The 27505-nt window shown below is 44.4% G+C and overlaps 2 protein-coding genes across 2 annotated transcripts; one reads left to right on the plus strand and one right to left on the minus strand.

The window, feature by feature from the left end:
- On the plus strand, positions 1 to 10370 carry LOC107372805 (synaptotagmin-5). Its single transcript, XM_054732600.2, has 5 exons — positions 1 to 362; positions 921 to 1876; positions 9445 to 9616; positions 9789 to 9955; positions 10027 to 10370. The coding sequence occupies exons 1-5, from the start codon at positions 341 to 343 to the stop codon at positions 10174 to 10176; spliced, it is 1467 nt and encodes a 488-aa protein (XP_054588575.1). The 5' UTR covers positions 1 to 340; the 3' UTR covers positions 10177 to 10370.
- A 9072-nt stretch (positions 10371 to 19442) lies between these two features.
- LOC139071847 (uncharacterized) lies at positions 19443 to 24576 on the minus strand. Its single transcript, XM_070555130.1, has 2 exons — positions 22715 to 24576; positions 19443 to 22267 (listed from the first exon to the last, which is right to left on the minus strand). Exons 1-2 carry the CDS (start codon positions 22985 to 22987, stop codon positions 19808 to 19810), a joined length of 2733 nt encoding a protein of 910 aa, XP_070411231.1. The 5' UTR covers positions 22988 to 24576; the 3' UTR covers positions 19443 to 19807.
- Between the last annotated feature and the right edge of the window lie 2929 nt (positions 24577 to 27505).

Consider the following 27505-nt stretch of genomic DNA (forward strand, 5'->3'; position numbering starts at 1 on the left):
TAAATAATGTGATTTTCAGCAGTAAAAGTGCTATACTAAAAAAGTTCTTCTAAAAGAGATTGAATGTAGCTGTTTAAATGTTAATTGACTAAACGTAGCCATTAAAATGCATTATGTGACGAAGCATGGCTGCTGTTAGGAACAAACAGAAATCTGTTTGTGTTTTTGGAAGAGGGCGGGGCTTAAGATGCTTTTGACGCAGTAGTCAGAGGAATAAAGACGAGCTCCTCCAGAGGGTGAAGCTGCTGCTATAAGGTTTCAGACCAGGAGCACAGATAGATGATGATGATGATGATCATGGACCACTTCACTCTGACTCAGTCTGCACCAATCTGAGAGGATGCTGCAGGAAACTTTGGGAGGTAGGATGGATTTCACTCACATTATCGTTTATTCTGCATCTTTATTTTTTTCTTTTTCTATATTTGCATTTTGCCACTGGAAGAATAAGAATGAAAACAACGAGAACCGTTGGGTTTGATGTCACCCTTATGGATATAAAACATAATTACAGGTTTCATTGAGAAGATAGCCATACCTTAACCTATTTAGCTTTTTCAAGAGAACAATTCTTATATTACCATCTTTTTGACGTTTATAAAATAAAACAAAGTTGTTCTAACCCTCATCCTCTCTCCGATTAGTTTGTTTTAATAATCTGAGGTTTCATATTAAATCAGCTGACGAAGGCAGATGGGAAGTAAATCAACTGTCCCATTATTGGACCATTTCCTCTTTAATCGAATGAGCGTCTCAGAGTTCAGACACAAGATGCTTGTTTACCGAGAGGCCGTCTGTTAGCTTCACTCAGAGTCAGACTCAGAGGCTCATTTCCTTCCTCAGACTGATTAGTTGTTGGATAAATGTTTGCAGCATTAATTCTGAGTTGTGTTTATTATTTCTGTGCTTTTGTCGTCTAGTCCACCTGCAGATTCTGCTGGCTGTGGGTCTGGCGGTGCTCTGCTACGGTCTGGTTCTTGGCTGCATCGTCTGCTGTCGCAGAAAGAAAAGGATTCCCTCGGCAGACAAGGAGGCTGTTTTCTTGGCTTCTCCTCCTCCTCCTGAGGAGGTGACCGTGACTCTGAACCTTCCTGCCTGCACCCAGCCCGTCCAACAGCAGTATGAGGAGCTGGATGGAGAAGTGTTGGAGTTTCCTTACTCTAAAAGCTCTTTCCCCTCTCATGATGACCTCACCACTTTGCCGTTTGAGCCAGAGCCTAACGGGTCAGCTGAGCCGGTGCAGTCTTCCCTCCCAATGCGGCGCTTCAGCTCTCCTGCTTTTCCCAGTAAAGCTGGAGGTCCCAGTAGATTCTCTTTGTCCTCCCTCACTAAGCTGAATCTTGTGTCTAGAACCCGCCAGGTCATGGGTCGGCGCCGCACGGTGAGTGGGGATGCTTTAGCATACGATGAGAGCAGACACCTGACCAGGCCTGGGGAGCCGCTTCTGTCCCGGTACGGTTCTCACTCCCTCTCCTCCAGACCAGCGCCTCTCCTGCACTTCTCTCTACTCCTCAGCTCTGCTTCCTGCACCCTGGTGGTCAACATCCTGAGTCTCTCTGGGGACAACCGTAGACGCGGTGGGGTGTTTGTCCGGGCCAGCCTCCCTCCTCTTTACCCCACCCCGCAGCAGATCCCCCCACGGCGGCGCAGCCTGGGCCCAGATCTCCACAGCCAGAACTTGGTGCTGCAGGTGGGTTCTGTGGAGGAGCTGCAGACCTGCACGCTGAGACTGGCTGTCTACAGCAGAGACTTCTCTGGACTAAGAGAGGCTGCTCTGGGTGTGATGGAGCTGGCCTGTGAGCAGGTGGACTGGCAGCCTGACACCACCACTACCTACAGCAGGCAACTCAGCATGAGTAAAGCCAAGCTAAAGAAGGTACAGATCTGACCTAACTTTTATTTGTTTGGTGCACAAAATGTAGCCAGTTTAGAAAGAATAAACCTGACTACAAAGAAAAAAAGGCTCTGGTCTTCTAAATCTGAGACAACATGTCAATGTGGGGAATAGGTACGCACCAGATCAGAGGACCAAGCTGAACAGAAATGTTAAAGCTACTAAAAGTGGCTCATTAGGGTCACTGTGGACATCACCAGTGGCTTGTTGTCACCATGGCACCCATCAGGGAATAATAAACGAATGATACAATGTCCCCCACTTTTTCCAAAGTTAAGTTTTGACTCTTGGCACTTTTTACCATCCAAAAACAATAGTATGCTGTATTAAAGGGGCATTATGGAAGTTTGACAGCCAAAACATGTATAGAAATAATAAATGTCTTCTTCATACATTCTCCTGCAATGCCCTGGTCCTGTAGAATGAGCCCTGGCATTTTTACTGTGATTGCCGGTTTTTCTGTAAAATCACAGAAAAAGAGAGATGCTCGGGTCGAGCAGGCTGCTTCATGCGCGTTCACGCTCAGGCATCGCCCGTAGCATTTGCTATCTGTAGCTTTAGCAGCAGAGAGAGAGGTAGAGTCAACTCAGCGACTTTGTCGCTGTTCCTAACGCCTGGTGACAAACCTAGCTACATTTCTGAGGACCCTTATATGTGGCCCTGAAGTGCAAACCACAAAAACAAATCACTTAACGCACAACAAGTCTTCTTCAGCCAACACGTCGGACATGTTCAGAAGAATAGAACCGGAGATAAAACAAGTTCTGGTTCGGAGCAAGAGTTTATAAAGAAGTTAGCGAGATCCAGCTTTTATTTTGGTAACCAACTTCCGCTTATTGGCAAGCAAATTTGCATATTAGCTAAATGTTTAAGTACCAGCTAAATATTTATTTTCCACGATGTTATTTAGCTCCACACTATATTTTATATTTTTGGGTCAGACTTAAATATTTATTTCCCAAATACTGATTTTGCAAACTAAATGTTTAACTCCAAAATAAATATTTAGCTGGGATCTAAATATTTATTTCAGAAAATAAATATTTAATTTACAAATTAAATATTTAGTTCCAAAATAAATATTTAGTTAGTAAATTCAATATTTAGTTAGTGAATTAAATATTTATTTTACAAACTAAATATTTAGATCAGACCTAAATATTTAGTTTGCAAAATAAATATTTAACTGCAAATTAAATATTTAGCTTGCTAACTAAATATTTATTTGGAAACTTTAACATTTATAAATGTATGAATAACATGATGAAAATATGACTTCGAAAAAGTGAACTCCCAATTTTTTCTCTTATGATAGGCAAAATAACCAAAAATATTGCTGTTAGATTATGACTGTTTGACTTTACAAATGGCACCCCATACCCCCTCCCCCGCGCTGGCTGTTGCTGCCACTGTAAGACACGGGGAAACCCTGGATGTTAAAAAAATGTACACAACAGATCCTGGATCGGTCAAAATTGCAAAAACCGCAGCTTTGACGGTCACGTGATCGTTCTGTTTGAAATCACAATTTCGGTCCAAACACGGTAGATCGTTCAGCCCTGGGCAAGCTCCTCCTCCACCATCTTGAGCGGTTATGCTTGATTCCCTGTTTGAATGTTCGTTCAGTTCGTGTGTAGTTTATTTTTCTGTATGGTCGTATTCTAGGACCACAACTGTTATATCTGTCTTTTATTGCCACATATGTGTGTGTGACTAGTCAGTGACTTGATGCAATTTGCTGGGTTCCTTATACAGGAAACATTATTTCTGATTGGCTTAATGAACTGACCTGAATTGGAATGTTTGCTATGTGAAGTGCCTTGAGATGACTCTTGTCGTGATTTGGCGCTATATAAATAAACTTGAATTGAATTGAAGTTTTAAAATCCTGACATGTGAGCCAGACTTGCAGTTTTCAAAAGTTTTCTCTTGGAGGGAATCAGGGCTCTAATCAGCTTGGACACTTTCCCAGAGCGGTTAGTCACGCTGACTTTGTTGTTTGTGACTGCAGAGGAAACAACTGATTGGCTGAACGCCCACACCGTGCCCTCTGTGATGCTGCTGCCACGCTGCCAGGAAGCATCAAAATAGCCTTTTTGGGGGGTTTGGGTTCAGAAGACTTTATTCAGACACATCTACTGATAACAGACTTCTGCAGCTTCTGAAAATACAAATGAATTTGTTTAGTCCTGGAGTGAATTGTTTTTTTTATTCAGGTATTCTGAACTGGTTTATGTTACACCATGAAATCAACCGTTTGATGTTTACACTAAGAAAAAAGCAATGTTCATTTAGTCATTTCTTGTAATTTTTCTTAGATATTAGGAGGTGTGAGTGAAAATAATAGCCCTTAGACACAAGTCTCAGCTCCCCTCCGCCTGGACTGGGTTGGGAGTTTTCTCATCAACCATATCATATCACATTCATTTGTATAGCACATGTGAAAAATGGCATGAGAGCCGACCAAAGTGCTGCACAAAACAACAATCATAAACTAACGTCCCAATACAGATGTACACAACACATTTAGGTAGCGTTACTTTTTCTCGAACACAACCAGACATCTTTTCAGCCCTCTTCTCGAGGAGGTCTGCCTGGAGCTGAACAGGGCCGACACGCCCACCGCTGACTGACTGGCTGGCTCAAAAGCACGTCTACCATTAGGTGAAGCCTCCGACTGGCAGATAGAAACAGCCTGTGGGGGCTTCCCACATGCGTAATTCATTGGATGCTGTGGAGTTAACAAGCCTCTGACTAAGGCCTAGTCCACACGTAGCCGGGTTTTTAAAAAAACGAATATCCGCCCCTCCAAAAACTTGCATCCACACCACCTCGTTTAAAAAAACAAACTCTGTCCACACGTATCCGGATAAATACGTTGTTAAGGACATGCCAGACCTGTAGGCGGCAGTACTTCCCCCGTTCTTAACCTCGTCCTTCGTCTGTGGTCTTCCGCAAGGAGCAGTAATTCCGCTTGCAAAAACAAACAAGCAAAAAGCGCTTGGACAATTGATAAAGCGAGCGCAGCTCTGAGGGCATCCATGCTGTTGGCTAGTGTAAACACAGGTCGCACACGTGGTGTCAGCATTTTTTTGTCGCGGAAAGTGACGTTGCTGACCTTAAAACTCCGGTTTTGTCTGTCCACACGCAGACACCCAAAACGGAGAAAACGCAGATCTTCACTTTGGCCGGAGTTTTTAAAAAGATCCGTTTTCGTGTGAAAAAACTTCGTTTTCGTGTGGATGACAGGCCAAAACGTAGAAAAATATCTACGTTTTGGCAGATCCCCGGCTACGTGTGGACAGGGCCTAAAGCCGTATTTCGATGCCCCTCACTGCTGTGAGGAGGTGCGTGCGCACACACACACGCACAGAGTGCTGCCAGAGTCAGAGTCTCCAAAAGCAAGACTGCTCATGCTGCTTTTAAGGGCAACGGCGGCACAGGATTTCAGTGCTTGCCCCGTAATCGGAAGGTTGCAGGTTCGAGCCCCGCTCACTCTGTCGCCGCCATTGTGTCCTTGGGCAAAACACTTAATCCCCCTTGCCTACTGGTGTTCAGAGGGACCAGTGGCGACAGTGCTAGGCAGACTCGCCTCTGACAGTGCGACCCAGGCCAGCTGTGGTTACATTGTAGCTCATCCTCACCAACGTGTAAATGGGCGAATGACTGATTGTGTTGTAAAGTGCCTTGGGGGTTCCAGGACTCTAGAAGGTGCTATAACAAATATAGGCCATTTAACACACCATGGTCTTCTCAGCGCTCTTTGCCCCGTCCTTGTGCGCGGAAATGTGCTCATGAGATCACAGACCGCCCATGTGCTCAATCATGTCCGCATTCCTAAGGAAGTGTGGAACGAACACGGCCGGGCTGGAGCGGAGCCATGCTAGTGTGTAAGTGGCATAACTCAGGCCAGATGTGGTTTGATGTGAGTTTTTAAATCTATTCATGCTTTAATCCTTCATGAACATATGGACCGCTTCAAACATCAGAACTTCCGGGTCATTTTGCTCAACCTTCGTGGCATGTGCGTGTCTCTGTTTCACTGGGACACTTTCCGGGCCATTTCAGGGGCCAGTCGAGTACCTGAACTAGAGTATGTATTCACAAATGGTCCAGTAGAGTCGCCAAGGGGTAACCGCGATTACCGTAAATCCTCTAATACAGGCCGGGGCCTGTATTTGACTCAAGCTCATCAAGCTCCAGGCCTTTATTGGAAGGAGGGCCAGTATTAGAGGCAGGCCTCTATTTCTAATTGAGCAAAATGAACTAATGGTTCGCTGGAGTTTTTGACAATTAAAATTGCGCCCACATTTTCAAAGTTAAACACATTTCTTTTAACAACGGTAGTTTCTGCTTCAGCCCTCTCCCCCCTCCCCCTGCGCAGCGGCCGCAAACTCACTGATGCGTCTGCAGCCTCTCGGAGTTCCTGCTGCTCTAAACATTAAAATAATTATTTCATTTTCTGTTCCTCACTAATGATTACCTTCAATGGTGTCTGTTTGTTGCAACCAGCAGGTACAAAAACTAACTTGTTTTTATTTGACTATTTTTCTGTCCTGCCTGTTTATTATCTTCCTGCATCTCCTCTCAGTCCTAAAGAGAAACTGCTACCTGGGTTCATATATATTCACCTTATGAGTTACCTTTGAACTGCAGTTCTAAAAGATCTACCGACCGCAAAAACAGCGGAGTGCTCGCTGCTTGGCGGCCGCATCAGTGATCGGTGCGTCACCGGATGACAAGGTGATGCGCCCCGCTCCACAGCGAAACACATCAGGCGCAAATAAAAGACAGAAAACATTAAAGGAAATGAACCGACATGAACGATCGCGTGTCAGTACCGACGCTCTGGCACAGCGCCTTGCCCCCCCGAGCGCAGGAGCTTGTCACCTGCTGATAGCAGGCTGCTGTCTTTTCCGAGGGCTGCATCTTGCCGGTCATTATCACGTGACAGCGACTAGTCGATGACTATTGCTCCCCAGTGTTCTACAGTGCACGTTCTCTTTGAACTTGATATCAAATTTTCGCCTCCTCTTCGTCTCCGCACGTTTAAAGTTACCCTTGCGGTCTATCACTGGCAAATCAAAAGTGAGACGATGACACAACCGCCCCCCGTACTTGCTTGTTACCACATTCCACCCGGCCACAATAAGAGACCGGCCATTATTCACCTCCGCCGACTCCGACACCGGCCAAAATACGAGACCCGGCCGTTAATTGAATACAGGCCTGTATTAGAGGATTTACGGTAACTTATGCTGATTGGACAAAGCTCTGTAGAAAATGACATCAGCAGATGTCGCCAGACTACTGGCTTTCGCATAGTTGGAAGGGTTGCTTGTGAATCAGAATGGTAGAAAAAGGAAAGAACGTAGTGTTGATGTTGCTTTAAATACACCATTACTACACTTCCAACACAAAAAAAATAAATAATACAACAGAAATTCTCCACAGTGCCACTATTTTGTCCACTTTGAGGTTTCCTACAGAGCACCATAAGAAACGGCACTTCCTCTGGTCAATGAATGCCTCCTTTAACTCATTCACAGTCATTGACGACTAAAGTCATCATTTTAAATCCAACCGTTCACTGCCAATGACCTGTTTTTACTTTGTGGGCATCGGAACGAGCCACCGTGAGAACAAACATCTCAGCTATGAAGCCGATATTCACCCGCATTCATCACACATCACGTGATCGGGAAGCAGAACATCCATGTGTTAGGGAGTTCGTTTTGGGCCGCTGCTGTAAAAAAAGTGAGGCGCGAACCGGAAAAGCTTCTGCCGATCACAATTCAACAACGGATTATGAAAGAATGGATAAAGTTCGAAACGAGCGGATTCTTCCTGATGTAAGAGGTGATTTTCCGCTTTGTTTTGGAGTCGACATCATCCTAGCGCGCAACGTTCTGTGAGAAACGCTGGCCACGAAGGGCTTTACCGATCAGGAAACGGCTGGCAGCGAATGAGTTAATGTCATAGCTGCTCTCCACGTCCCCCAAAAAGATTAAATTGCAGCGTACTTTGAGAGAATAAAACTTTTCATTTTATAAATGTCCATGGGTGCCTGTTGGCAGTGAGTGATCTGTGACATCAATCACTGTCAAAGCAGTCGCAATACGCTGCCATCTCAGCAAAGTCCTGAAAGGGACGATTTTGTATGAAGACATAATGGCTGAGAGGACAAAGCTCTGTCACCCTGTCACCGTCCTTTCTCCCAGAAGTTTCCTGGAGTTCCTGTAGCCAACTACAAAGTTGAAAAAGTATGGAAAAAAAGGTTTATTTTTTATATCTCCAGTGATCCAAAAGGATTCAAATGAAGGCAACTGGACATCTTTGGTTTTTGAAGATGTTTCGCTTCTCATCCACCACATGTGTGGAAGCCCTTTTGGATTACCATGACCTGGAAGACTGAGAACCTTCACCAGAACATCTCCAGTGATATTCAAAGCTTGAAACCAGTGGTATTTAAAGGGTTAAAGTTGTTAGAGCGAATCTACGGAACAAGCTAGGTTTTGAGCATCATCCCTGAGACGCCTCTGCAGGTATCGGAGATCTGTGATGCCAGAGGACACAAGATAGTCCTAAACAGCAGTCGCCGTTTTTCTAGGTCCAAATACCTTTTGTTGTTTGTGACTTCAAATGGTGTTTTTCATTTTGGGACTGTGGTAGTTTGTCCTAAAGTTGAAGTGGAAGCAGCCGGTTGTTTTGTCTTTCTCTGATATTAGTGAGCAGAGAACCTCTTGCACCAGTGGGTTTGTATTGCTAATTACGCAAATGCGTAATGAATGGAGGACCCAGGGAAGTTAGGCTTAGGCGAGACCGACATCCAGATGGTCCAATAGTTGCTTTCCATCCGAGTATTGGCGGAGGTTTTTACTCAAGTATGAAAGAACATCCTCATTTTTTTAATCTCCACAATATATTCATAGCTATATTAGGTTAGAACGTTGTTAAAAGGCAAGAAAAAAGTTTGAAGCTAATTTGTTTTCCAAAGTTACCATTGTAGCTTTAAGTCCTGCTTTTGTCTCTTTATTATAAAACTCCTAGTTTTTTAACTATCCTTCACAGGACACATCCAGATGAAATGAGCGTCTTCTAGTTGAGACACCGCTGTCTTTTCACACAACATCACTCAAAGGAGTGACGTCCTCCGAGATGAAGCGTTAGTGACAGAGGCAGTGAACTGAAACTTGATACAGTCTGGTTTTAGCATGCTGGTCGCCTGCCGCTGATCATTCAGCCGACAGCAGAAAGTGACTCACTGGGTCGCTCACAGCTTTGGTTAATGAAGGTTGACACAAACTCAGATGGAAATAACCACCTGATCCACACATCAGCAGATGCTGATATCTAAAGTGACTCGAGACAAGAGTGTTTACGATCTTTAGATACATTCAAAAGTTCCATGTAAAGATAATCAATTAATCTAATTAATTAATAAACCTGATTTGATCACATTAATGTTCATTTTTTTACATTAATATTCCGTAATATTCCAAGTTATAGTCTTACAAATATCTGGTCTTTTCTCTCTTCTTTACCCTCAGAGTGTGAGTTCTTTGGAGTCACCGAGTCGCAGGAAGAGCTCCGTTTGGGTGCCTCAGACTTTGGGGCAGCTCCTGGTCCTATTGCAGTACCAGGCGCAGGCCCGGCGACTCAAAGTTATGGTCCGAAAGGCTGAGAATCTGGTCAAAGTCACACAAATTCCTGGAAATGCGGGTGAGTCTCACACTTTTTGTCCTTTTATGACTGAGAAGGAAGGTTTCAGGCTGAGGTTATTTGGTTTTAGTGACAAAAATACATAATTTCTGACCCACACACACCATAAACCTGCCTCTTTTAGAACAATGAGAGTTTAATAAACATGAGGATCTGCACATTCCTCCAACAGATCATTATATCGTCATCAACTTGCGTCAGGATGGTAAGATAGTTGATTCAAAAGAGACAAAAGGGGTCGGTGGTCCCAACCCAGTCTGGAACGCTCCGTTCCTGTTCGACCTGCCTCCTGGTGACATCACACAGCTGTCACTGACTCTGGAGTTCCTCGTCATGCAGGTTTGAAGCTTTAAGGTGTCACCACTGTACAGTTTTAAGACAGAGATTGCTCACTTCTGTCTACTTTACAGGGTCGCCTCTACACCAAGAGTAGCATTCTGGGTCGCGTCCTGATCGGTACCGATGCCTCAGAGGCAGGACGGGAACACTGGAGGGACACATGCTGTCCAGGTCAAACAGAAATCACTCGCTGGCACATCGTCCAGCCAGATATACGGTAGAACCAATCCAGACCATTATGGTGTCACGACACCGGACTGTAGAGGGCGCTAACAACAACTAATACCAGTTTTCTCCACATCAGCTGTTGCTCCTCCATCTTTTGTGTCATTTCTAATTTATTCTGTATGTGATGTGAAATGTGATTACATTGTGGCTTTGTGTTTTAATCCTCTAATTAAAAATGTTAATGTTGGCTGGTCTCACTGGGCTGTGGCTGGCAGTGACTAGTATTGCACAAAACTGAGAAAAATACACACGGTTTTCTATTTAAATCAAAGAAAATTACCAAGGGGATCTGCCTAAACTACAAATTGCAAAATGTGTGAGTAATTTATTTAGATATTCTTAATGTATTTCTATCCATAATTTATTCTTCAAATTTTCTGCATTGGCGCTTCAGGCTGCGAGTGCGGTCATTTAACCAGGGACTAGGGTTCACTGCAGGAACTGATCTGGTTCTGACAAGACAGATGTTGTCCAGAATGGAGAGGCAGTGCTCGTTAAACTGAGCAGTTAAGGAATCTGGGTCAATATCAGAAGAACAGGGTGGATCAAAAGCAGCAGAAAAATTGCTAGCTGTGCTCTCATTAAGAAAACGAGAACTAACCATACGGTGAGCAGGACGTGGGGACGCAGAAACTGACTAGTTAAAGAAAATGGTGATCAGAAATATAAATGTCCTCAGGACAAACACTGTCAGCATTTAGACTCAGGGTAAAAACAAGGTCCAGAGTGTGATCCCTGGTGTGTGTGGCCAGAAACATGCTGGTTCTAGCTGAAGGAGTCCATAAGGCTGGAGAAATTCATGGCAAAGCGATCAGAGGGATCATCAATGTGGATGTTAAAGTCACCAGTCTGGACAGCTTCACAGTGGAAGATAGAAAGTCACTAAACTCCTGAAGGAAAGAACTGTTTGGACCAGGTGGACAATGAACCACAGCACAGTAGAACGGGTCCTTACCCCCGACTTTAATCAGCTGCAGTTCAAAGGAAGCAAAGTGACCAGAGGTTGTAGAGCTACATGGAAAATGGTCTCTGAAAACAACAGCTAGGCCTCCACCACGACCAGAACCCCGGGGCTAGCTAAGAAAAAAATAACCACTTGGGCAAAGTTCAATCAGACCAGAATAATCGGATGTTTGCTGCCAAACTCCAGTCAGAAACAGAAAATCCAGGTTTTTAAAGAGAATTAGATCATGCAGGAAGGACTTATTGTTAACAGAGCAGGTATTTAATAGCCATGTTGAGTGAGGTGGAGGAATCAGATACTACAGTAACAGCTGGAGTTAGTGGACGTAAATTAGCAGGGTTAGATCCACGGTGTTTATAAAAACCACTCATGGAGGAAACAGGAGGAGAAAGCGCTGAAGAATGAGGATAAACCGACCTTAAAAACTTGGATGAAGAAACCACGCCGCAACGCAGCCTGGCGGGAATGCGGAAGTGGCGCTCAGGTCGCCAAACAAAGGACAAGAAGCTAGAAGATCACGTGTTTACTAGATAAACCACATTTTAAGAGAAGTCTTATTTCTCACCTGGATTCCTGCTCACTTACCTCTTATCCTCCGACGTTTTCCTGGGACCGGATAAACATCGCTGGAGGCATTCAGGTAGGAATCTGAGTTTGGCTCCGGGCCAGTGTACTGCTCATGTAAGCAAACAGGGAGGTGAATCCTCAGTGCATCTTGGGCGATCGTGAACAAACGGAAGGACAACAGAGTCTGGCGATCATAGGAGATGGCAGCTGGGACACTACCGAAGAGGATCGCAGACAGGAGCAAGGTGGAAAAGAGGACGTTAGTGGAGAAAGGGGGAGAGAGGAGGATCCTGACTCAGTATAAGCAGCCATCCACCATGACTCACTGGGGATCATGCGCGATTCATTTTCATGCTGGATGTTGTAGCACGGAGCTGCCGATCAGTGTGGGAACGGGAGAAGAGAATAGCTGTGTGTGTGTTTGTGCGTGCCTGTTCTCCACATTGGAGCTCTTGCCCTGGTGAGCTGCTCAGGGGAGAAAGCAGTGTGTGTGTGGCACATGATTATGAGGACACACACAGCAAATTAATAAAATAATGTGGTTCTGAGTTTCGAAAAGCAACAGCTCATGCCTGCCTTTGTTTACCTTATAATGGAGGACACTGCAGACTTTCCCGCGTGTATTAAACGCCACCCACAGGCTCAAGGATTTCCACATTCCTGAGAAGTCACTTGGATGTACAGTGGGGCAAATAAGTATTTAGTCAGCCACCGATTGTGCAAGTTCTCCCACTTAAAATGATGACAGAGATCAGTAATTTACATCATAGGTACACTTCAACAGTGAGAGACAGAATGTGAAAAAAATCCATGACTTCACATGGCGGGATTTTTATAGAATTAATTTGTAAATCAGGGTGGAAAATAAGTATTTGGTCACTTCAAACAAAGAAAATCTCTGGCTCTCACAGACCTGTTGTCGCGTGCACGTCCCATTTACCGGTTCCGTTAGAACTTATGAGACAGTGCATCTATCAGGGTTCTGTGGGGGTGTCGGCGAGTTTTATCGTACTAGACCCTGGTTATGGACCTCCTAATTAGAATCGTATCTTTTATTTTAAAGGTGAAATGACTTGCACGAATAGTATCCCCAGAGTAGTCCACTTCTTTTAAACTCGTTATCTTTTGGTTAAGATACTAGAGTGAAGTCTGTAGGAAGGCCAATCCTCTCAGCAATTGTTTGGATTATCTGGATTAATTGCGCCTCTATCAGCTTATGTGGGAGGTTGGTAACTATAAAATGATTTTTGTTAGTTGATCAGGCTAACATAAATTTATCAATTTATTTAATTAATCCAACCCTCCAGCTGATAGAGACTTTTTCAACCTGCAATCAGAGCCAAAAATAACCTCTAATATTTTGGTTTTATCGCCCTTAAGACAACTCGTTACTCGCAGGTGGGGGAGGAGTCAAACTCCTCTTATCTTGAGGTTTCTTTATATTAATTTATTATAAACTGTAAAGTAAGTCCTGATAATTCAGAGACCTATAATCGACATGCTTACCTCCTGTGCAACAATGGTCAGGGCCCCCACTCGTGAAGCTTTAGAGAAAACCTGAAATAATCAGGATTATGTTTCTTTTCCAAAAAAGTTTATTACAAAATAGAAAAATACAAAAATGAGTAAATATAAAAACAACCGCTATCCCCCAAGGAGGAATTAGTTCAAAATGATTAAATAAGAGAGTTAGTTTACACCAGCTTGTATCTTCTGAGAATCTCCCCAGACTACTCCCCAGCTTCGATCTGGGCTGCTGTTTTTATATCATTCCTGAGACTGCTCTAAACAATGTAAGAGTCACAAGTCATTCTCTCCTGACAGTTTAGGTCAAGAGGTCATTTACCAAATACACTTTTTTTAGCTCTACACAAAACATTTTGGTGTCATTATCACTTCATGCAGTATTCACATGAGGGCACAAAAGTTACATGTTGCACCCCTTATGGGAGCACAGGTCATAAATCTTCATGTTGGTAGCAAATTGTAGGTCTTCCTTCAGCATTCCTGAGGACTTCTGGATCCAAATGGACTGTCTTTTACTCTTCTCCATTCCTTCTTTTCCCGCCAGAGGTGGATCCAGGGGTGGGGCCATGGGTGGATCCAGAGAAACCAGCCTGCCTCTTGACCCTTGGCCTAGTTCTGCCCCCGACAGCAAGTCCTGAACCCTTGTCCTCTTGACCCTTCTGTGACCCTTGTCTCTGACCACTGTTTCTAAGTCTTGACCGGCTGGGACTTGCAACATCCCCCACGGGGACGAACTTGGGCAAAGGACCATAAAAACAAAGAGCAGCAATGCAAGCCTTCGTAAATCTAGCATCCATCTCACTCAGGAACGGCTGAACACTCAGAGACCTAAGTGTGGCCTCAACATCAACCCTCATTCTCATCATAATGCCATCATCAGCTATGGGTAAACACAAGGTCCCTTTGCGGGTTGTTACATAACCTTTAAACTGCTTTCTCCCATCCGCGGGATCTTCACCCAAGAAGAATAAAGATAAATCCATCACCGGAGCTTCTCCACGTGGATGCGATCCCAGCATTTGCGGTGGGAAGCTGGCGCTGAAAACCAAAACATGATTTCTCGTATCTAACAAAGGTGCGGTCCCAAAAGAGTCACAGACTTCTGGGCCGAACCATCCAGTCTTTACAGACAAAATATTCATAAACTGGAAGCAATCTATAATCTTGCCTTGACAACGTGATTGACAAAATTTTCTCTACGATGAGAACGGAGAAGGGGGCTCCCACCTGTCCCGAGGGGACATTCGCATCGGGATATGCACTCGATTCTTGGGAGGTCTGGCGAATCGTGTGCCTCTCTCAGCTGTCCATCGAGGACGTGGAAGATTTGTGGATATTCGGCCTAATGATCACTGGATTTCTTCTGATTGGAGTGGGAGGATATCTGGTTTTCTGGAAATTTGGGAAGACGGGAGCAATTGGAGTGCGACCCGTACCCACGGAATGTGCCGCTCGTGCGGTGGCCTCACAGACTGGGACGTTACTCGAGGTGAACCGTAAGCTGGACAATGTCCTTGCGGCGTTGCCTGTGTTAGTGCGCAAGATGGATTTGATCTCGGAGAGGGTCGCCGGACGATGCGGGGATGTGGAATGTAAAATTGGCTTCACTGGTGGACATGAATGACCACTTAGAGACTACAAGACGGAGGGGAAGATTATCTCTGTCTACTCTAAACAAAGCTATGTTTATCCTGATCTGACGCCATAGCAGCCTCTCAAGGCTGCCTCAACACACCCCCACAAAAGGAGGAATGCCGACAGATGCTGTGTCCCGACCTTCACCCTCTTCCTTCAGGCTGACATGTCTGCAGGGAACTCAAATGTGCTCTCTGTTCCTTATCTCTCCCTCCCACCTGTTGTTCTGCAGCTGGTCGATGCGCCGTAGTGGCAGCTCCCATTGGAGGCTTCAGGATCCCGCCCACCCCCACCTCCCCTTTGGACTCTGATGTTGTACACGTGCCGTCTGTGCTTCCATGTCGGGCGTTTTTTTGCATTGGAGTGCTACACCCTGCTGGTGTAACCCTGTTAATGCCGTTTTTTACCCTCCCTGAACTTTCCTCATGTAACACCCTTTTCATCTAGCTATTAAGGTAGCGCGACTCATGTTGCGAATGACCGCAGTCACCAATTCTTGTTATGTGTCTTACCCACGTATGTATGATCTTTGAATTGTGTGTGCTGAAACTGAATTTCATTTCTCTGTATGTCCTGTACATGTGGAGAATATGACAATAAATGACTCTTGACTCTTGACTCTTGACAAACAAAGTAACACCCCTTCTGGGATTTAATCCTCCATCGCAACTCCTTACCGGGGGCAATTCGAACAGGGGGAGGAATGCCTGCTGGCTCCCTACTAAGACAGATCATAGGGACTTCACTCATCACATCAGGACACGGGACACATGTCGAAGTTGTGGTCATTACTGATACAACTTCTTCTGCCACGTCAGATGAGGGCGCCGTTGTCAGCTCCTCGTCGTGGGTCCCATCAAGCAGGTCATTCATGCCAGGAGAGGTCAACATTAGTACGTCGTCCTCCTGACCAGCCTCCCGCTTGAGTCCCGTTTCCATTTGGTTTGGACGTACTGAATAAACCTGCAAGACACGCAGTGTTCATTCATCGTAGAATGCTCACATTGGAGTCCGATCGTCTTAGTCTGAGGCAATCCGTCCCTCCTGCGATTCACGGTGCACAAATAATATGTACCATTCAGAGAGAAAACAGTTGGTGGATTTGCAGAGGGGATTAATCCCTCTATGATATTCTGCAGGATCGAATCCATCTGAAAGGAACATAAATATGTCCCACATGAGATATATAACTCATTCTATGAAGCAATTAGTAATTGCATTACTGCATAAACACTTCTTAATTATAGGAGAAAATAAATCAGCAGAAGCTGCAGGAAGAATCACACCACAATTCTTCTGCAGGCATAGTTTTACAACAAAAAATCCTCATAACAAGTTTACACCAGTTATGAAATGTCTACAACATCCTAAAGATAAACTGGATAAAATCATTATAAAATCCTGACATACCTCAAGATTCAGAGCGTCAAGCAGTTCAGATTCAGGGTGAGTTTGATTAGCCATTTGTGTCCACTTCAAGTTACACTGACAGGTAAGGAGCAAGTGACATGCTGGTACATGCAGAGAGGCTTATACTTAAACAGGAGCAACAAGAGGGAGGGCTAATGCTCCCCCTGTCCTGACACCTCTCTTCCCATCTTATCTAGATGCACCAGGTCAGGTCTTCTATCTCCTAACAGCCTTCTTCCTGTCAACTGCCACTTGTTGTGTTTACAGGCCAAAATCATACCGATTAATAAAACAATCACCCCAGACATTAATCCGAGTGCACAGAGAGGCCAAAAGAGAGCATCCCAGACTGGCCTAATTATGTGCTCTCTCACTCCTTTTACTAAAGTTTCCATTGAATCAGAAGTTCCTTGAATTACATTATTAGAAACTTGCACCACACTGTCACTCACAATTTCCCCCACACCGCGAACTATTAAACTCACATGACGTAATGTGCCATTTATGCCATACGCAAAATAATCAAACCAGTCGGCTTTTTGCTGATCCAACGATCTTCGAAATGGTGAGCAAAAACCGCTTCTCAGGTCCCAATTTGGGAAATTTCTGAAGTTAGGAAACTCTTTGGGTGTGTCAGGGTAAATTGTGAATCTTTCAGGTTGAGGATTTTTCCCTAATCTAGGTTCATTAAAACACACATGATGGTCTATGCCTAATCCATTAAGGTAATTAAAATTAACCAGACTAAACGCTCCCCACTTAGTTGTTCCTGGGGCTGTGAATCCAGGGGGCACTAAGTCTCCAACCTTATCATTCATAATTATTATACGATCTAAAAGACCATTTCCGGTTTTCGTATCATTTACTTCCCAAGTATTTGATTTATCAATAGAAAACCAATTTGTTTTAACTCGAAGCTGACCATGTTCCATCACAAGAGTTTTAGTTCCCACTAATTTTCTTTCAAAGGTTTCTGCTTCAATCCGTGTGTCCTGGGGGTAATAATCATATTTTTGCTTATTATATCCCTCTCCATACCAGTATGTCATAGGATATGTCTCGTACATTCCTTTTCTATAATATCTATAATCTTCTGGAATATTTCTTTGCATATAACCACGTAAGACTTTATAGCATAATTCTCCAGTTCCTAAAGTAGCTATGTTTAGATAAGGAGGCCTAGGTTTAAAAAACTCTCGATCTCCTAATGTGTCTGGACGCAGACCTCCAACTGTTAATCCATATAGTTGTGAATACCAAAAAATACACATCCTTCTAGTTAACCCCTTAGTATTATTACAGACTTCCACCTGACATCCTTCAAGCATTAAGGTGTAATTTCTAGCCCATGTGGGACTGTGATAAAAATCTTTCTTATGGGTTGGTCTAATCATTTCATTTACTGCTTCGAATATGGAGTCTGCCTCAATTATACTATCAGGAGTAGCTGTACACTTTTGATAATATGCTCCTGCGATCCTTACTCTAAGTGGCTCGCCTCCCTGCCATAAAGCGCTGTTATTCGCTTTCTTGGTTAAAAAGAGTCTAGTTTCCTCATTCCATGCATGAAACCCTGTATCTAAATTAGTGGGATCAGATTGATTCGTTTTCATCCATTGCACTACATTCGGGTGTTTAAAATTGGGAACTTCGTAAACCCATTCTGTATAAAGAGTGTGTTTTATCTTATGCAGCTCCCAGCCTTGTGGCTGAAGGCCTACCTCATTATGGAGGCTAAAAAATGTCCAATTAAAATATCTACTATTAATGGGGAGTATATAATTCTGATATCCTGTGTAGTTTGCATATTCACTATGACCTTTACGTAAGAGTCGAGCTAATTCTGAAGTAGATCTCTTACCCCGCCCTCCGGGCTCCAGAAAGAGAGGAACGGTCTCTTCACCTTCCTCTGCCTCAGCCAGGGGATCAGACACTGCAGGGGGCACTTTTGATAACCATTTAATCACATTATCTTTTACTTTCTGCCACATGTGACTCTCTTCTATCATGGACAAGGAATCATATTTTAGTGTTGTGTTAGGAGGGGGTGTCGGACAAACGTCTCTTCTTTCCCTCCCCTTCGATAATCTTTGATATCAATGTGTAATATTTCCTGTTTGCCAGGAACTTAGACTACTGTCTTTGGTTTGAAAACACCCAAATTCGATTCTACGAGGCCACCATCTTTCTATTTTTATTACTTTAAAAGTGGTGAAGTTGTGTCCCCATTCTAAATCACTTCTAAGACAATATTTGTAAACCCACAACTCTACTTCACCTGAAGTTTGATTTAAGATTTTCTTTTTTCTTAATATTATCTGACAAGATCGATCAAGCTCTGTGGATCCTGTCTGATCCATTAAGACTGCCATATACTCTGCCCATGGGCCGGTCTCATCACACTCCGTGTCATTTCTCTCTGTTACGACCTCACCCTGGTCTAGGTTCAGGGAGGCCTAACACAGGAACGTGAGAAAAGAAAAGAAACAATCTGACACCATGTCACAATCAAAAGAAAGTCCTTTTATTAACCAAAGGTGTCCCTAAGGGAGAAAAAACCTGTTTAATGAAAATATGAGTTTAATTTATGCTGCAGGAACAAATGCTGAGGGCTTAAAGTAACTACAGGAGCAAATAACAATGGGAACGGAAACTCACTGGTTCTGAAAATAAACCAGGAACAACGGAGCTTGCCCGGAGGCCTTACCAAAAGGTCCACTGGTGAACCAACTCACCCACGCAACAGTCAACTCTGTTAAGAGCAAAGAAAACCGGAGCTCAACCGGTTTTCTTATGCGGGTGGAAATTAAACCAGCCAGGGGCAACCGTCCACAAGTTTTCCAACACAAGCAATCTTTCACTCCAATCCTCTCTCCAGTCCTCTCTCTGTCAGCCTCAATCCTCTCTCTCTCTCTCTCTCTCTCTCTCTGAGCAGCGCTGATCTTTATCTGCTCCAGCTGGGTGATTCCTGATGGGAGTCAGCTGCATAGAGTGAAGCCAGGGAGCTGGGCGCTCTCCATGGTCCTGAAAATGGTGCAGGAATAAGGGTGTGGAGTAGAAGCCGAGTGCTGGAGAACTCAGGGTCCGTAACACCCCCATACCTAAAGGAAAGAAAAATGGTGGAAGTGAAAACAGAATAAAAACACCATTTTTCTCATAATGTGTCTCCCTTTTTTTTTTTCTCTACCAGAAACACCAAACGCCCACACAGAGACCGAGTCCCCGCCATCTGCCTAACCAAAAACTAACTAAAAATAAGCCTAGCTTTTCATGTGGATTTGGGCGGGCAGATTAAGCACGGTGCAAAAGACACAAAAAAAACATAACCAGCAAAGAGAGGTTCTCTTTCTGGAGTGCTCCCGAGAAGGTGAAATGAATCACCAACACTAACCCATGGGCCACAACACTAACAAAATAACAAATAGATTATCCCCTAAAGAGGAAATAATCTCTCCACACTAGCCAGGGGATCTCAGCCGTCTGAACACGGATCTTGGGTGCTGAAGGATCGTGATAAACAATCAGCGATGACGTTCTCGGTTCCTTTCCGGTGGCGGCTTCAAGTGTTTGCAGCCATCACAGGACGCTTGAGCACCAACATCCAATACAAACGGGACCTTTGTAGACAGTAAAAATGTTAGTGTAGCTACTACAGCAGCAACTTTCTTATAAAAACAATGAGTTGTGAGGTTCGTGGTGAAGCTGGTCGGTTCCAGATGAGTAAAAGGATTTTCCAAAGCCAACAGGTCATCCCAGGAGGAAGTGTGAGTAACTATGTTATCCAGATAAATGCTGCACAAAGGAAGTTCTGGCGCCACTAGATGGGTTTGGGTAACCTCATCCAGAACTGGAGTGATGGCAGCGGCTGCGCACACCGCGGCCTCACCGGGTGGTTGTGCAGTAGTCTGAGGAGACAGATATCTTTCTAACATGTTAACATTACAAACACAATTTTTCCTGCGACGGTCAGGGATGTTTTTAGCTACTGGTTTACACCAAGTTCTCAGCAACACATCATTCTTAATAACACAACCAGTAGTTCCATTCATTGTCTTTCCCACATGCTCAAAGCAGTCGGTCAGAGATTTATCAGACCGTTGTTCCGCCTCCAAAGAAGCCGGACTTAGCAGAAACATGTTGGACGACACTTCATTTGTGACCAGATGAGTGGAAGAAGTTGTTTCAGCGGGATTAAGAACATCACTCTGCGAATCGTCAAACAAACTGGAGAGATCCAAAATCTCATGCGCTCTCTTAGCTTGAGATCGGGTACACACACAAGTGGGGAGCACTCCTGCGGGAGTCTCCTCACACTCTCCGGGTGCGATGTTCTCTTTCACCACTGGGGGAGGAATGACCGCACCTCCAGCCAAGTCGTTCCCTAAAAGAAGAGCTACACCTTCCACAGGCAAGGAAGGGCAGACTGCTACTTCACACGACCCAGTAAAAAGTCCACTCCTTAAGTAAATCCTGTGAAGCGGGCGAGAAACAGGCACAGCATTTACTCCAGCCAACAACACGGAAGAGCCGGTAGAGCTCAAGTCATCAAATGGCAACACTTTCTGTGAAATTAACGTCTGAGAAGCCCCAGTGTCTCTTAAAATCTTAACAGGGGTCAGCTTTTCACAGCTTTCTGTGAGAGACACTTGTCCTCCTGACATGAAAGGACCAAAACCACGGTTATTTTCTCCCGACTTGGAGACAAAACCCACGGGCTGCGCAGCAGACCCTCTTTTTTTATTCCTCCGCTTGAGGATTACACAATCTCTCGCGACATGCCCCACCAGGTGGCAATAATAACAGCGAGGTTGCTGAGGACGAGGAGGAGAAGGAGAGTTTCTAAAAGGTGTTACTGACACCGGGCGAGCAGATTCACCCTGATGAACACCACCAACACGGTGCGTCAACACAAACTCATCCGCCAGTAGGGCGGCTGAGGAGAGAGAAGAGACTTGTCTTTCATTTAAATATAATGCCAACCTCTCTGGCAAACACTTCTTAAATTCCTCCAGGAGAATTAACTCTTTAAGATCCTGTAGGGTTTCAACCTTTGAGGCAAGGATCCATTTCTCAAACATCAGAGCTTTTTCTCTAGAGAACTCAACATAAGTTTGCGTGGAGAGTTTTACATGCTGTGACCGGAACTTCTGACGGTAGGCTTCAGGAACCAACTCATAAGCAACAAGAACAGCAGCTTTTACTTTATTATAATCCATGCTGTCAGATAAAGAAAAAGAAGCAATTACCTCTTGAGCCTTTCCGGTTAACTTACACTGCAGCATAGTGGACCACACCTCTTGGGGCCAGTCTAAAGCAGCAGCCAGACGCTCGAATGTAGCGAAGTAGCTGTCAACCTCGCTCTCCCGGAAAGTCGGCACCAGAACAAGGCACTTGCTGATGTCACACTTGTTTCTCTGTTTGTCCATGGACCTCTCGTGCTCATAGTCTGTAGTAGAAGAAGCACCTCCTCTTGCTTGGTATTCCAACTCCATACGTTTCAGTTTTAACTTTGTTTCAGCCTCGATCTCACAGCGGCGGATCTCCAGTTCGATTTGCTGCAATCGGGACTTTTCCTCAGCCTCATATTTCATGCGGGCCAGCCTGAGACGAAGACGTGCATTCTCCATACCAGCAGCAGAGGAAGTGGGGGATAAACTCTCTCCTGTGAGCGGCGTCTGCCGCGAAAGAGCGTCCTGTTCATCTGGGACAGAAGGGCGCTCGGGTGCAGCACCCACAGGAACGGAAGTAACAGCTTTCACAGTCTGTCCATCCTCCATGTCCTGTTTCAGGGGCAAATCAGAAGAGTCACTGAAAGGAGGTTGTAACAAACCTTCCTTTTCCAACGCGGCCATCACAGAATCCTTTAAGTCCTTTTTCAGCAGGTTCTGGGTGCCTTGGAGACCGAGGTGTACAGCCAACTCTGCCAGTTCGGTCCTTTTGAAGCTTTCGACCTGGTCCCGAGAAGGGGCAGCCAGAAACTCCTTTAAATTAAACATGCTCACGTTAGCACAAAAATCAGCAACAAAAACACGGGTACTCAAATCACACCACCAATCACGTTAACGTAACACATAAATTAATAACAAAATAAGATCCCGGACGAGCCCCCAATATGTTACGACCTCACCCTGGTCTAGGTTCAGGGAGGCCTAACACAGGAACGTGAGAAAAGAAAAGAAACAATCTGACACCATGTCACAATCAAAAGAAAGTCCTTTTATTAACCAAAGGTGTCCCTAAGGGAGAAAAAACCTGTTTAATGAAAATATGAGTTTAATTTATGCTGCAGGAACAAATGCTGAGGGCTTAAAGTAACTACAGGAGCAAATAAAATTGGGAACGGAAACTCACTGGTTCTGAAAATAAACCAGGAACAACGGAGCTTGCCCGGAGGCCTTACCAAAAGGTCCACTGGTGAACCAACTCACCCACGCAACAGTCAACTCTGTTAAGAGCAAAGAAAACCGGAGCTCAACCGGTTTTCTTATGCGGGTGGAAATTAAACCAGCCAGGGGCAACCGTCCACAAGTTTTCCAACACAAGCAATCTTTCACTCCAATCCTCTCTCCAGTCCTCTCTCTGTCAGCCTCAATCCTCTCTCTCTCTCTCTCTCTCTCTCTCTCTCTCTCTCTCTCTCTCTCTGAGCAGCGCTGATCTTTATCTGCTCCAGCTGGGTGATTCCTGATGGGAGTCAGCTGCATAGAGTGAAGCCAGGGAGCTGGGCGCTCTCCATGGTCCTGAAAATGGTGCAGGAATAAGGGTGCGGAGTAGAAGCCGAGTGCTGGAGAACTCAGGGTCCGTAACACTCTCCTCCTGCTCTGCTGCAGAAAATGTCACGGAGGGTGTAGCCATGATCCGGTCTAATCCATTTTCTCCACAGGGCAAGCGCAGGCAACCAGTTTTGTTCCCTGTTACACTACAAATCTTGAATCCAATCTGTGTTGCTATCATGCAGGTGGTTATATTCTCATTAAAATCTTCTTTGGGCCATAACAGCTTAATTTTGGATACATTCCAATTCCCTACTAATTGTTGCGGTCCTCCGTGAGTTATGTTATATGTCACCGAGGACACATGATACGTTCGGAGATATACATGTACCCCATATGCAATCGCTATACTTAATCCTATGAGGCTAAATTCGAAAAGGATAAAAAAGGCCCATTTAATCCATTTTATTATCCAATTCTTTCCTTTTGGAATATTTACATTTTTCTTTTTAACTTTGGGGTCAACTCCAGCCGGAGTTGCATACCTGACCACTTTTCGTTTTCTGCTGCTTTCCCTCTTATGCTTCTGAGGAGAGAACATCTGCAAAAACAGAAGCATAAAAATCAGCAGGAAATGAAAGCACCCTGCTCTAATTAGTTAGAGTCAGATTGGAGACCAGCCTTCTACGAGACATTTTAGTGTGAGCAGTCCCATAAATCTTAGGCCAATATGCCTCCCCTCTCCGGGTGGTCACTATGTTAACAGCCGAACTGCAAATGCGACCCGACAGGTCTATTACCTCTATCAAAGTTAACTGATAAGGCATGAACTTACGCTCTGCCCCGGTCCAAGACTCTTCAGCTCAACAAGGCATGATGTAACACGCTTACACATCCCTGGAGGCTCTTGAACAGACAATCCTGTATGCCAGTCAAGAGTCCCTGACAGATAAGTTCCCCATCTGTCATCTTTATATTCTTGAGTTACCCCAATCTGTGTACCTGTTTCCCATGCATCAGCCAGCGTACCAAATTGCTGTCCTAATATCAAGCTCTTAATAGACTCAAATCTGGATCGAGCTTGAAGCTCTTCCAGTCTTTTTCTCTAGTCTTGAGCTTGACCACAAATGGATAAGCTTCTACCCATAAATCTCTAACTGGCTTCACCAGGCTAGGATTTCTGAGCAGCTCTCCTACAAAAAACATACTGGGCTGGCTTGTCGGCAAGCAGGTAGTCAAAACACCATTCTTCATGAAACAGCACCCATCTTTGATTTCACCTCTGTGGGTGCATTCACAGACCTGCCAGGAGATGATGCCTGGATTATTCCTCAAGCAGGTTCAGCAAAAACATATTTTAATGGGGGCTGACAGCTCCACTGCACCTGTATGCAAGTCCGTTCCTCTCTCCAGGTGAGTGGGCTTTTGCTCCCGGAGCCCCGACCATTTAATTAGGGTGCACAGAGATCCACATGCCACGCATGTTCCCGGCTTCCAGCCTCTCCATTGCGCCTAACGATACACATTTGCAGATTCTATGAAGCCCGGAAACATAGCCACTTTACAATCTTTAATAACCCCCCCCCCCCCCCCCCGGTGTCACCAAAATTAGGCCCGGATCACCTAGGATCTTACAAGTCATTTCTTCGCTAGATTTTGGCCCAGCCATGACCTTCAATCAAGTAATTAATTAATTATTATTATTTTTTAAACTAATAAATTTTTTTTTTTTAGAGTTATTTTATAACTTGATGAGGGTGAACGCGCAAACCAGTGTCAGTTTTAAACCACGTTCCCAGTTACGTCCTGTATTATAAAGGGTCCACTTACGTTATGCTTAATGCAATCTCCTTTTCGAACCGGTCCTCTTTTGACCCAAATTCTTTCACCTTTCTGTAACACAGAGACGTGTTCTGGGTTAGTTTTTTTCTCAGCTCTTTTCAGCTTCGTCCTATTAAGGATCACATTTAGTTCTGAAACTCCCTCCGGTGTATCCCATCGGGAGCTCAGGTTAGTTAGGATGTGATTTTTTATCGTCCTAACTGCTCTTTCTGCTATTCCGTTAGTGTGGGACTCGTATGGGATAGAAAAAATGTGTCTTATCCCCCTTGATTCAAGCAGACAAGAAACTTTGTCATTCTTAAATTCAGGTCCTCCATCTGAACGGAGTGACTCACACGTGAGGGGCAGATGCAGAGATAAGGCCATGCTGACCGTATTTCCTGTGACACGTTTCAGCGGTATTATCTTGCTCTGATCACCTGTCCATTATCTTTGATTACCAAAAAGAACTTATATCCGTTCACTCCTCTAGAGGCACATTCACCAACATCTGTGCTAAAATGCACTCCTGGCACATCACACATGATGGGCAAATGGCCATAAATCACGGGTTGAGCCCCTCCTTTTAATTTACACGGCTCACATGTCGCTTTTACTCGTGCTGTTAGTTCTTTTAGCTTTGGTACAGAAATCTTTTCTTTTTTGAAAATCTCACGCAAACGCAGCGCTCCCACATGTCCATAATTTTTATGCGCAAATGTCACCAGCTCTTCATCAGCTGCAGCGCTCCTGTTCTGTAAAAACACTGTGGGTAGAAACAAAGCTCGAGCTTGTACTAAGTCATCCACTTCTGTGTTACCGATCTCATCCTCACTTTTTCCATTTGTATGGCTATTTACATGTGTCACCTGAATCTGTAATTTTTTCTTATAACACGATACTAAAGTCCACAAGTCAGCGTGTTCCAATCTTTCTCCATCAGTTTTCTGAAAATCTTTAGCTTCCCAAAATGACAGATGGCCATCTAGTCCATCTGTCACATATTTAGAGTCTGTGACCAATCTTACTGATCTGAGTTTCAGCTTACACGCGTCAGCAAGCGCCATGACAACAGCTGTTAGTTCAGCAGTCTGAGCAGACCCAATTGCCTGTCCAGCCTGTTGGTATTTCCTGTTCCCTAACCGTCTTACAAACCCCCACTTACAGAAGTCTGCATCTGCTGTTTTCTTAGATCCATCAGTGTAGTAAACTGCCTCTGGTTTTATGGCTTTAACGACCTCTTTCCTGTCAGGCTTAAGTTTTGTTTCTCCCTCCACGTGGATCTGCGGGTTTGCCAATAACATCTCCCACTTTGCCCATCTGGGTAAAACGGCCCTCGCCTGTGGGAGGAGATCTTTCCGAAGTTCTTTAATCATATAATCAGTAGATTGAATTATGATTTTTTGCGATCCGGCCAGAGCGAACATCATATCTTTATGTTTCATCAGGGTTGTCAGCACCTTTTCGCTGGGCGTGTAACGGCTCTCAGTTGGTGCGAGTTTATAGCCTTTACATGTTATCAGACTCTTGCTGTCATAGTTCTGAAATAAACACTCTGTGAAATCCTGTCCTACAATCACTCTTACAGCTAACGGTTCATGATGCTCTCTATTTGAAAGATTCACTAGATTAGCACCTATTTTAACCATCACTGCTTGATAAGTCTCAAGTTCCTGTGAGCTCAGTTTGCGGTTGTGCGTCACCAGTTTCTGACCCACTTTGGTTCTGAAACCTTTTTTAAGTGACATTATGGGATCAATGATGCTTCGAAAATCACGGACGTTGCTGGAAATGTACTGAAGCTGTCCGATAACACCTTCCAGCGTGAGTAAGTCATGCGGGGGTGTTATGTTCTGCAGATAGGTGGAAGGTACCGACACTGAATCTGACACTTCGAAACCTAGGAACGTAACTTTTGTGCGTCCTAGCTGACTTTTCTTCAAGTTGAGTTTGAATCCTGCACATGTCAGTCTGGTCACCACCTCATCCAAAGTTTTCAGGTGTTCGCTTTCACAATCATGCGTGAAAAATAAGTCATCAATATATTGAACAACAGGTAAATCTTCCAGATATGACTGTACGATTCCTTGAAATAAATTTGGCACGTTTACAAATCCCTGAGGTAGAACGCACCATTGAAAATGCTTTCCTTCAAACGTAAATCCAGTTTTTGCTCGACTTTCTTGCGCTAGAGGGACAGACCAAAAACCGTTAGCCAAATCAATGCATGTTTTATATTTTTTAATAGGCATGGTTCGGAGCTGCATGTACGGGTCAAAAGTTTTACGCACGTCATGCGGAGTCAGCCTATTTAATACTTTCAAATTGTGTACCAGTCTGTAGGTGCCATCAGGTTTAGGAACAGCTTGAATGGGAAGACAGGTGGATAATGTATCTTTCTCTTCGATTATCCCTTTTTCTTTAAGCTCAGCGAGAGTACACCTGATCTCATCTCTTCCGTCTCTGATCGGATACTGCTTCTCCCTGGCAGGCATCGCTCCTTTAATAATGCATTGTTCTTTTACTCTGCCACAATCCTTTTTGTGTGTAGCCCAATTACCTTTTTGGATTATTTGTCTGAGTCTGTGTGGGTCCAGACTAGTTTTCTGAATTTGCTCATCAATGAGATTGTTCACATCTAATTCACCTAAAAAACTCACATGCAGTGCTGGGTCTTTTGTTAACTTT

The sequence above is a fragment of the Nothobranchius furzeri genome, chromosome 9 (genome assembly GCF_043380555.1).
Source record: "Nothobranchius furzeri strain GRZ-AD chromosome 9, NfurGRZ-RIMD1, whole genome shotgun sequence".
NCBI classification, from domain to species: Eukaryota; Metazoa; Chordata; class Actinopteri; order Cyprinodontiformes; family Nothobranchiidae; genus Nothobranchius; species Nothobranchius furzeri.